At 41.9% G+C, this 12,296-nt stretch overlaps 1 protein-coding gene across 1 annotated transcript; it reads left to right on the plus strand.

The window, feature by feature from the left end:
* Positions 1 to 2,177: 2,177 nt before the first annotated feature.
* On the plus strand, positions 2,178 to 8,723 carry LOC127657618 (transcription factor E2F3-like). Its single transcript, XM_052146494.1, has 5 exons — positions 2,178 to 2,323; positions 2,467 to 2,694; positions 2,806 to 2,920; positions 7,451 to 7,592; positions 8,544 to 8,723. The coding sequence occupies exons 1-5, from the start codon at positions 2,178 to 2,180 to the stop codon at positions 8,684 to 8,686; spliced, it is 774 nt and encodes a 257-aa protein (XP_052002454.1). The 3' UTR covers positions 8,687 to 8,723.
* The last annotated feature ends 3,573 nt before the right edge of the window (positions 8,724 to 12,296 follow it).

Below are 12,296 nucleotides of genomic sequence, written 5' to 3' on the forward strand. Positions count from 1 at the left end.
CTGCGTATATAACTTCATATTTTGATATCTGCAAATCCATAATATTGTTTTCTGTTGTTATGATTGTTCATTGTAAAAGATGCAACATGCTTCATTTCCCTGATCGTTTATGTATGCAAACATCTGCAATAAAAAAAAATTTAGAATCTATTGCTGACTCACATATTTCTAGAGAGTTGCGACACTTGCGATTATAAGTCGATATCTACACATCAAATAACTGTTTCATTTAGAGTACAGGTGCTTATTGATGTTTTAGGAGAGCTGTATGCTGGTATGAATGTCCTAGCACTTCCTGGATTGTTAAACTCTGCAAAACTTTTCCCTACTTTTTAAAAATCTGTGCAAGTCAGCGGGTGCTAAGGTGGGACGTCCATCTGCTCCCGATAAGTACTATTGAGCTCTCAACCAATGATGCACTAGAGCTCCGCAAGGACCGCCTCCCTCATTTCCATGTTGCATACAGAAAAGTAAAAATAAATACATGTATAAATAAATAAATATATATGGGAATATATAAATATGGAAATAAATATATGTGGGAATAAATAAATATATAAAATTAAATAATACATAAATACAAATATGCAAAATAAATGAATAAATAATTAAAAGTTAAAAAGAATAAAAATAAAGTTAAAAATAAATATAGAAAATAATAAAGGAATAAAGTCATGCAATAATAAATTCAGGAATACATTTTATTAAAAAAGAATTATATTTGTTTTATCAAGACATTTATTCCTTTATTTATTTTTTTATTATTACATTTATTCATTTATTATTTATGCAGGTTTGGGCCTCCATAACCTTGCCTTAAAAATCACGAGTTTGGGTGAAAAAGTGTAAGTAAAATCTTGCTGAATAATAATACAATTATATATAGTATTTTATTGTAAATAATTTTTTTTAAATCTCAATAATTAATCTGTATTGTCTGTGATAAAAATATACGCAGTAGGAATTTGACGGTTAAACAGCACCTTTGCATAACTAACTGAAGCTGCGTACACACTGCCAGCGACTTTGTCATTCACGGATGTCATTCCATTGCTCTTGACAGCAAATCGCTTTTCTTGGCGCTAAAAACAAACATTTTGGAGGGAAAAGACTAAATATAAATGGAATCAGTATATAAAATGCTTTATATCAAAGTTGAATGAGAAACAAGGCGTGCTCTTTGCCATAGCGGCTGTTTATCTGCGGCGAAAACGCAAACGCCGGTCTGCCTGGGTCCACAAAACCATTCAATCTCGGAGTCAGCACGGCGAGTACCACCGGCTGGTGCAAGAGCTGCGGCTGGATATGCCATATCCATATCATAGAGCACTGGAAAATTGCTAACAGCAAGAATTAGCCTTTCATCCATCTTTCCGTTAATGCAGGAGCTGAGAGAGAGAGGATCACGTGAGCTCTTCCGTCTTCTCTCCTATTGGCTGTCGCTTCCGTTAGTCGCTCTTCATTTGAATAAAGTTGAACTTGTCTTTACATTGTCGCGTCGCTGGACACGCCCACATCTATTCGCCAACGGTCGCGACAGCTCGTGTCGCCAGAAGTCGCTGTGCTCTCATTGAAAATTAATGGGATGGAGTCGCTATCGCGCGCTATGTCGCTGGCAGTGTGTACGCAGCTTTAGGCATGCTGCATGGAGGCATGAGGACTGCAGATGTGGCCAGGGCAATAAATTGCAATGTCCGTACTGTGAGATGCCTAAGACAGTGCTATAGGGAGACTTGAAGGACCGCTGAGCATCCTCGCAATGGCAGACCACTTGGAACAACACCTGCACAGGATCGGTCCATCCGAATATCACACCTGCAGGACAGGTACAGGATGGCAACAACAACTACCCGAGTTACACCAGGAAAACACAATCCCTCCATCAGTGCTCAGACTGTGCGCAATAGACTGAGAGAGGCTGCACTGTTGTTGTAAGGCAGGTCCTTACAAGACACGACTGGCAAAAAGTGCTCTTCACTGACGAGTCACGGTCAGACTCGCATTTATCGTCGAAGGAATGAGTGTTACACTGAGGCCTGTACTCTGGAGCAAGATTTAGAGGTGGAGGGTCCGTCATGGTCTGGGGCGGTGTGTCACAGCATCATCGGACTGAGCTTGTTGTCATTGCAGGCAATCTCAACGCTGTGTGTTACAGGGAAGACATCATCCTCCCTCATATGGTACCCTTCCTGCGTTCTCATCCTGAAATGACCCTCCAGCATGACAATGCCACCAGCCATATTGCTCATTCTGTGATTTCCTGCAAGACAGGAATATGCCCAGATCTCAAACCCATTGAGCATGTCTGGGACCTGTTGAATTTGTGAGGGTTATTGCATTCCACCCCCAGTTGTTGAATCATTTTATGGTCATGCAAATATTCACACATGTTAAGTTTGCTGAAAATAAAAGCAGTTAAAAGGGAGAGGATGTTTATTTTTTGCTGGATTTATTAGTGGAATCTAGGACATTTTACTTCAAACCTGGTGAATGTACATGGCTGAATCTTTCATTTATTTTCCTACTTTCCCTCACGGGCTGCAGTCTGTCTGAGGTAGGTGGTGTTTTGTCTGAGAGACAGACCCTGAGCAGTGAACTAACTCAACTCGTCCAGGAAGAGCACAGACTCGATGAATTGATACAGAGTTGTACTCAGGAAGTCAAGCGTATGACTGAGTCATCGCATAATCAAAAATATCCTTGCACTGCTTTGAAACATAGTTTGTGCAGTCTGTTAAGTTGTGGCTGCTGCTGTGAGTGCAAGATCTGTGGAATAAACTTTGACTCTTCCTTAACCGCCTTCACGTTTGCATATGTGACATATCAAGACTTGCGCCAGGACCGTGGCCTGAGGGATCAGACTGTAATCGTGGTCAAAGCACCGTCAGAAACAAAACTGGAAGTGCCAGATCCCCAAGAGGTGAGCAGTGAGGAACCACAAGTGCTTTAGATCAATCTGTTTTGCTACTGACTTTGTAACAGCAGATTTGCAAGGCCTGTGTTTTAGTTATACAATGTCTGATTTAAAAACAAATAATAATAATTGGCACTCATGTAACCCTGATGTCTTATGATGAGAAAGTAAGCATTTGTCTATATTAAGTTACCTATATTGTCAAAGCGTGATGATCTAGACATTTTGCAATATTAATTTAGAAATGCACCACATTTGCTCACTTGAGATATATATATATATATATATATATATATATACACTCACCAAAAGGATTATTAGGAACACCTGTTCAATTTCTCATTAATGCAATTATCTAATCAACCAATCACATGGCAGTTGCTTCAATGCATTTAGGGGTGGGGTCCTGGTCAAGACAATCTCCTGAACTCCAAACTGAATGTCAGAATGGGAAAGAAAGGTGATTTAAGTCTTCCGTCTTCCTTACAATCATGTACAATGATCTCACACAGAATGATTTAGTACAAGCACACTGGGCGGTCCTCACCCTCCGGTATTACCTGCTGGGGCGGGCCTTCACCCTCTGCTCGGATCACTCCTTCTCCACGGTGCTGTACTTGGTCTCCCTCAAAGAGAGCTTCCGGCTAATGTACAGCACTGGGCGCTCCTCCCCCTCCACCACCTGCGAGAGTATGGCCCCCAGCCCTCTGTCTGACGCGTCCGTCTGCAAAATAAAAGGGAGAGAGAAGTCAGGTGCATGAAGAAGCGGCCCCCCACAAAGTGCGGCTTTAATCTGCATAAACGCCTGTTGACACTGCTCCGACCATTGAACCGGATCTGGAGCCCCCTTTTTAGTGAGGTCAGTCAGTGGGCTGGTGATGTCCGAATAATTGGGCACAAACCTTCTATAATAGCCAGCCAGCCCCAGGAACTGCCTCACCCCCTTTTTGGTCTTAGGTCTAGGGCAAGTCGCAATCGCCGCGGTCTTATCAATTTGGGGATGCACCTGGCCATGACCCAAGTGGAACCCCAGATACCGTAATTCCACACGCCCAATCGCGCACTTCTTAGGGTTTGCCGTGAGCCCCACCCGCCGCAGCAATCTCAGGACGGCCCTCAGATGTTGCATGTGCCACTGCCAATCATTATTGCTATAAATGATAATATCATCTAAATAGGCAGCGGCGTACGCGGTGTGAGGTCTGAGGATCCGATCCATGAGTCAGCTGAAGCGTGGCGGAGCCCCAAACAAACCGAAAGGAAGCGTCACAAATTGGTGTAATCCAAGCGGCGTCGTGAAGGCTGTTTTCTCACGGGACATTGGTGTCAAGGGGATCTGCCAATAACCCTTTGTTAAATCCAAGGTCGAATAAAATCGAGCAGTACCTAACCGATCGAGCAGTTCATCAACACGGGGCATTGGGTACGCGTCAAATTTAGACACCGCGTTGACTTTTCTGTAATCCACACACAATCGAACAGACCCATCGCTCTTAGGAACAAGAACAACCGGGCTGGACCAATCACTGTAGGATTCCTCTATTACGCCCATATCAAGCATCGCATCTAATTCCTCCCGAACTATTTTCTTTTTATGTTCGGGTAAGCGATAGGGCCGGCAACGTACCACCACGCCTGGTTCGGTCTCGATGTGGTGATGTATGATGTTTGTACGGCCCGGTAGAGGGGAAAACACATCTGCAAATTCCATTTGTAAATCGGAAACCTCTGAGTTGACGCGATGAGAGGTGGTCTCCACAAGTAACCGGGGTGTTGAGATTGCGAGCTTTGTTTACCTCCGGTCCGAGCTCCGCCCTCTCCGGAACTACCGTGGCCAACGTCACAGAGGCCGCCTCTTCCCTCCACAATTTCAGGAGGTTGAGGTGATATATTTGCCGCGCCCCCTCTATCGGTACGTTTAACTTCATAATCGATATCGGGTTTACCAGCTGACATTCACGGCACGCCGCACACCACCTGCGGACGTCACCGCCAATGCCCGGCCAATAGAAACGGGTTATTAGACGGAGAAGTGTTTTCCGTTCCCCTAGGTGACCGGCCATAGGATTATAGCGAGCCGCCTGGAAAACCATTTCCCGGCGGCTCTGTGGAATCAATAATTGTGTCACTTCCTATTTCGTTTGAGCATCCTGCGTAACTCTATATAACCGATCTTTAATCATAGCAAAATATGGGTATGAAATGGCGATGCCCGGCCGGAGCTGTTGACCATCAATTACTCTCACTTGATCAAGAGCATGTTTAAGGGTTTCGTCCCGCGACTGCTCTAGAGGGAAGTCCCCCTCAGGGAATTCCCTGAGGGGAGGGGTGGCCACCTCGCCCCTTCCCTCGTCATTCAGAGCAGCCGAGGATGACCCCGGCTCCGCCTCCCCTGCCAAAGCATCGCACACCGCACACCTCTTTAAGCAGGACCCATCCACGCAAATACCCTCTAAAATATCTTCAAAATTCGGCCAATCAGTACCCAAGATTAGCGGATGAGTGAGGTGGGAACTAACCGCTGCCTCCACACTATGGTTTCTTCCCCTGAATTTAATCGTCAAAGTCACCATGGGATACTTGTGAACATCCCCATGCACACACCTCACCCTCACCAGTTTAGCTAAACCCAAAGCCCCGGGTTGAACCAAGCGTTGGTGGATGGTGGTCTGATTGCAGCCGGTATCCAACAAAGCTTGGTAAATACCCCCCCTGATCCTTACCGGAATCCGGTATGCTCCAGCCCGATTGGGGGCAGCCTGCGGGACGTCGGAGACCCGCACCACCGTCCCCACCTCCATCAGCGGACACTGATCCCGGAAGTGGTCCGAGTCTCCGCACCTCCAACAGGCCGGCCCAGGCGTTGCGGCCGCACTTGTGTTGGCGGGCCCCCACCTGAGGAGGAGAGCGGCTAAATGACGTGGAAGGGGAGGGTACGTTCTCCCAAGGCCGGAAAGCTGGTCTCTGATACACTCCACGCCTGCGCGGGGCAGGAACGGGCCCTGGGGAGAGAACAGAGTGAAAGGACATAGGGGAGGGGGAGACGGCAGGGGCAGACACAGGGGAAGGGGAGAGAGAGAGGAGGGCTCGTCCGCCCTCGGGATCGCCGCCAAATGGTCCTCCGCAAGACAAACGGCTTTCTCCAGCGACGCCGGGCGGTGGCACTGGACCCACTCCGCCATTTTTCAGGGCAGCCGTTGGACGCATTGCTCCAGTACCACCTGATCGACCACTCCCTCGACGTCGCGGTCCCCACGAGCAGCCATCTCCGACAGGCGTCCCGGAGCCGTTGAGCAAACGCAAACGGGCGATCGGACTTTTCTAACTTCATGCCCCAGAAGAGCTGGCGATTCTCTTCCAGGCTCCGACCGACCCATTGCAGAATGGCTCTCTTCAGGTCTGTATAGGCCAGGAGGTTCGTCGCCGGCAGTTGTTGCGCCGCGAGTTGAGCTTCCCCGGACAGGAGAGGAATTAGGCGGGCTGCCCACTGTTCGCGCGGCCAGCTCCAGATTTCTGCCGTGCGCTCAAACAAATCGAGGAAAGCCTCAGGATCATCTGCTGCCCCCATCTTCTGCAACGTGAGCGGGGCCAGCGTAGCGCGGGTGTCCGGGGTCGCGGTTGTGGCCGACGCGGTCTTCTGGCTGAGGAGGCTCCGGATGGCGTTCCGGTCCTCTGCCTGAGCCCGCATGATTTCAAAAAACCGGCGGTCTTGGTCCTGCCGGAGCTCAAGCAGGATTGCTGGTGGCTTCGGTGTAACGTCGCGAGGGACTGGAGGACCTCCGCCAGCTGGGAGGACTCTATGGGGCGACCTTTCTCCATGCTTGGAATTTTATTTATTTATTATTTTCTTTTAAAGTCCCGGGTTCCGACACCAGTGTGAAACCCTCACGGGAAGGATGACAGGAAACAAGGCTCCAACTACAAGGTAAGGCTTTAATTGCTGTCTTTCTTACAATCATGTACAGTGATCTCACACAGAATGATTTGGTACAAGCACACTGGGTTCGCTTGTCGGGCCTCCCTGACTGGAGGCTCTGTGTCTCCTTTTATGCCGCTCTCCTCGTGCTCACTGGAATTAGAGACAGGTGTTAGGCAAAATTTAGCTCAGGTGTAAGCGCCCTTACCGCTTTCCTCTCCCGGACGGGCGCTTGACCACGCCCCCGCTGCCACAATATATATATCTAACTTGTGCTGAATCCGGAACATTCTTTGAAGTTTATAAATATAGTTGTTAAAGCATAAAGTATAAAAATTGAATAAAAAGTATTTAACCAGTTTTTTGGGGATATAGGTATTTAAATTTCCTAATAAAAGTTTCATGAAATTTAATTAACAACTTTTTAAAGAGTTAATTTAATTGAATGAAATTTTATTACATTGAAATGCATAAATCTGAATGTATTTTTAATTTTGTATATATATTTATATATATTTACACTGCATGCAATGCTTTTAGATCCAAGTAAAAAAAAAATCTAAACCTTTTTATTTGGTTATGATGTCATTCACTGTGGAATGTTGCTTCATTCTTTATAGAGTCTACAGGTGCACCTGACCAGCACAAAGGGTCCTATAGATGTCTTCCTGTGTCCAGATGAGAGCACGACTGACAGTCCTGTAAAAAACAGCAGCTTTGGTGTCAAGGAAAGCTCCTCACCTTTCATGAAAGTATTAAATGGTGAGTGTCCTTTAAATTTGAAGAATGTATTTCCATTTTAGGTTTGTCAACTTCCATTTTGTTCCATCATAGTGGTGTGTGACTCATTTCACTGACGTTTAAACATACATTTTGGATACTACTAGTCGACTAGTCTATAGAAGAAGAATCCCTAAGAAAACAAAAAACATTGGGTTTATGTGACATTTAAAATATGTAATCTTTTTCCAGAGCCAAATCCTTTGCTAAATTCTGCTGAAAAGGGGCATTTATCTGCAAAGTGCTTGCCTTGTATTATGAGCATTGTACATTAAATATAGAACATGACACATTCACTGAATCAGCGTTAGCGAATACAGGCAAAATTATTGAAAACGATTTTATGAACTGTACAGGACTAGAATAGTTTATTGGGGGTAAATATTAACCAACAAGTCGACTAGCAGCACTAGAACTATTTAGTCGACTAGTCTCACACCTCCCTCGTACCTGCAAACTAGTCGCCTTTCGGAGGAATTTGCTATTTTGTGTCCAAAATAGTTAATTTACAATTAGTTTTTTTTATGGAGGCTAATGGGGGTGAAGTACCCTATACATCCGTGATAATAGCAGCACAATGTGGGCCGCCTCTGTGTTTTAATCTTGCTTCCAAACCAGGGGGAAGGTATCCTTACTGTTGCAGTATATGGTACAAAACTGATTTTCTAACTGTATTTGTGTCTTTATATACTCCACAGAATTGGTTACTACAGAACATGACTTTAAAATGTTGTAAGATGGCCACAACGTTTGGACATTAGTAATGCATAAACTTGCTTTATGATGTTTATCTGTTCTTTACTGTCAGTTGAAAAACAAAAAAGACACATTAAGTTCAGGCTCACACCTAGTAGGAGTGTATGTTTTTTCCTTGATTAAGTCTTGTGCAGGCCTTTCATATCTCTCTCCTTATTTTTCTTTCTCCATTTCTAGATGCCAGTTCCAGTCTTTCTGGCCCAGCCGTAACTGTTACCAGCCTGTCCCCCATCACCTCCCCATTCACCAGTCTCCTTCAGCAAACAGAAGATCAGATCCCCTGCAGTGAAGGACCCTTCATCAACCTCTTGTGCAATTGAGGCCATTCCTACCCCATTCTTCAACCATCAGGTCTCAGGCCTGTCCAGATCAAGCGTCTGCCTCTCTTGAGGGATCCAGGTTTGTTAGCAGCCTTAAAGATGGAAGAGTTCTTGAATCACAAGTTTTTTTCTCCCCGGAACTCATCCATCCACGCGTAGATCTGCCTTACAGAGTCTTCTCCCCAGCTGTAATTAACATCGTTCTCTCTTTAGTGTTTACCGTGTTCAAAGTAAATGGGAACTGTCACGATTAAGAAATGTGGCTGACGATTAATTGTCAAACAAATAATTGCCATTATGCTGATTGTCTGTTTTAGGGCTGTTATGATAAATTGTTATATAAGAAGACATTTTTATATATTTAACTTCAAATACAGTATAAAATAGTAAAATTGTGATAGACTATGATTTCCTTTTAAGGCTTTAAAAATGTATAAATTACATAAAATATGGTATCAAACAATTTCTAAATAATTAAAATGTCTCTTTTTGGTCAATTTTAAATTCACACTTGTTTTTTGAACTTTTTGAATATAATTTATAATTGTTTTTAATCAAATATATATTTTATATTCTAATATATATATACTGTATATTATATTTATATTATGCAATAGTAAAATATTTCTTTCGTAATTTCGTTTCACCTTCACACTTTATTTAAATGCTCTGATTAAACCCACAAGCCCTTATTTGTCATGAAGTAAAACCTTTGTGATTATGTTTCATCATTTTATCACTCCACAGAATAGTGTGTGTCTCCTCTGTGTCACTGCGTGTCATTAACACAGTGTGTATGAACCAGGAACATTTGCCATTACGTGATTGTTTAAAGTGAACCCGAGTGCTCTGCGTTCACTATAAAAGTTTGATAGTTTGGCGCAGGCCTCTGCTGACAGCTTGCGCCTCAGAGTGCGTCACACGCTCTTCAGGACTGGAGCTGTTTTGGTTCAGTGACGCTCCGACTCGTGTCTGAGCTTAGCTGGTTGACACAAACGTGATGTTCATGTCGTTTATACAGTACATTACCGGTAGCTTAAAATTCCCACAATCCACGATCAGACAGTTATTTAATAATTGCAAAAGGCCTAGACTGAATTATTTTACATTTCAAATCTTCGAAGGGAAGAGTCCCTGTGGTCTCATTCTGTGGTCTCATTGGTTCCTTTAGAGATTGATGTTGGTTGCTTGGTGGAAATGTCTGGTCAACCTTATTTACTATATTACATAAGACACACATTCATACTGACTAAGCAAAGTTACCCCCCCAACAAGAAGTAACACTTGGGTGAATCTCACAACATAAAAAAAAAATCAAGGAGATATTTTACCGCAAAATCAAAAGATGCAAGATTTAAATTCTGCATAAAAAGGAAACTTAATGTTAGAACTATTATGATATTTTGCATAGCAGTCGAGAACGACAATAACAAAATTTCAATTACTGTAATGCAAAACAACCTTCTCTTCAGTGTAATTAAATAATGATCCATCTTGTTACTATGACTTTTTAAATCATCTTAAATTCAATACAAATGCTTCCATGATGTATATTTTTGGGAGCGGAGTAGTTTCAATGTTCTTAATTATCAAAACAATTATTTATATTTTTTTATTACAACGTGGGACATTTCTTGACCGTTTTTGTTAGATCTACCCACTAAGCACCACAGTTAGCAAATACCATTGTAATTCGTTGCCTTAAAAGCTCAGTGGCATTCAGGAAAGATCCTCAATGGTGATGAACGTTTTCCTGCAGTCTCATCTTAAAGCCTGTAGACCAGATTTATGGTCAAGACTAGAATCAGGGTCTTGCTTGGAACTTTTAACACTGTTGTGGAAATGAAGTCTAGACAACTTTAGTCGTTCCTTAGATGGACAGTTTCTCTGCTCAAACCGCCATTTCAAATGTTCATGCACAATTTTGTCAGCGTACAGGTGGATATTTTTATCCACACTTAAACCATTTTGTTATACTGTAACAGAAGTCTTGTTTGGATTTATTATAATTTTTTTCCCGCTTGATCTGCTTTTAAATGTAAGGCAGGTGCCCTTTATTCCCTTTTCTTTAGCATGGTACACTTTTTACTGTCAGTGTAATTTGATAAGGCACTAGGTACTATATTCTACCTCCTGAATTAATATTTATGGTATGTAACTTACAATGCTGTTGCTTGATATTGTATTCATATCTTTAATTTAAGTCCACATAGGACTGTCAACCCACTATCTGTAGTGTTTATTTGGATACATTACTTGGTGAGTTTGTTTTTTTGAAAAATCTGTTCTTGATTTTTGGTTGCAATCATTTTGGGATAAAGATGATTAGAAATTGTTGGTTGAGGTCATGCTTATTTGCATTTGGGCAGCTGGCGTGTGGCTTGCAGCATTTAGTTCTTGCACCAATCATAATTATTTCCCCACTATAGGATGAGTTGAGTAATAAACTTGCATAACTTAAATACTTGAAAAAGGAAAGAGATGGAATATTAGTACTGATCATTAGTCTAGTAGAATTTGCCCCAACCCAATATCTGTAATATCAACTTTTATATTGGTCTCAAAGCTGAAAAGATAATAGCACAAAACACCTGATATATTTGATAATCTGTGGTAAAATGTTCTTATGTTGAGTTTTTTTCCCCAAGATTCATCAATGTGTCAATTATGCAATATTGCTGTGGTCATCCATATGTCATGCACAATGTTTTTTTGTTTTTTTATATATATATATATATATATATATATATAAAGTTATTGATTATAGTCATGAATGTAACATTTTTACTCTTTATTGCACAAACTCAAATTGGGAAAAATGTATAATTGTAAATATACACAAGTGATGGTGCAGTGCTTCAGTATTTATTTCACACGTGAATTTAACCTAAATTTTACCTATTTAATTTACTTACATAAAAACTGTATATATCTTTATATATAGTCAATATCTTTGATAGTCTGTGCAGTTTTTGTAAATGTTTGTCCTGTTTGATATTTTCTCGCTTTTTTTTTTTCTAACTTCATATATTTTTCTCATGTTTTTTGACATGGTAGGAATGGATGAGGCAAATGTTTCACTCGGCTATGCGTAATGAACTATTCTATTCATAGTGTATTTTCTTTTGATATACTAGCATGAAAGTGACTGTGATGTGAAAATGTGTAAAATATTAGGTTGGTATTTCTAATGTGTATTTGATAAGATTTAGCTTTGTATATTCAAATTTCTTGACTGCTTTATCAAATGAACATAAATATTTGAACAGGGGTGTTTTGGGGGAAGCCATTTGAGGGTACTTTGTCCATTCTGATGGTTTGGAAATTCTCAACATAATAAAATTAAAGGAATACCACATGTGGAAACACCGATTTATGTTGTGTTTTTGCCGTTATTTGATACTTGCAGGTCTCATTCAGGCTTTGTCTATTCAGAAACGCTGGTAATATATTACCATTTGTAGGTCATCATAAAATAGCTCTAAATCGTGCATGAAGGTTAGTAATACTACTATATTGATGAAACGGAAGTACTTACAAAATGAAACAGGTCAATATTCCTGTTTTAATATGAAGTTTTTACCTCTGTGCAGTTCTCAAATCATTCAGG

Source organism: Xyrauchen texanus, chromosome 17, assembly GCF_025860055.1.
Source record: "Xyrauchen texanus isolate HMW12.3.18 chromosome 17, RBS_HiC_50CHRs, whole genome shotgun sequence".
NCBI lineage: Eukaryota > Metazoa > Chordata > Actinopteri > Cypriniformes > Catostomidae > Xyrauchen > Xyrauchen texanus.

Excerpts from the sequence above, each read along its gene's own strand:
- LOC127657618 (XM_052146494.1), top strand. The coding sequence starts at position 2,178 with ATGGTACCCTTCCTGCGTTCTCATCCTGAAATGACCCTCCAGCATGAC. Across the intron at positions 2,695-2,805 it reads GAGTCATCGCATAATCAAAA|GTTTGCATATGTGACATATC; the intron begins ATATCCTTGCAC and ends AACCGCCTTCAC. Across the intron at positions 7,593-8,543 it reads TTTCATGAAAGTATTAAATG|ATGCCAGTTCCAGTCTTTCT; the intron begins GTGAGTGTCCTT and ends CTCCATTTCTAG.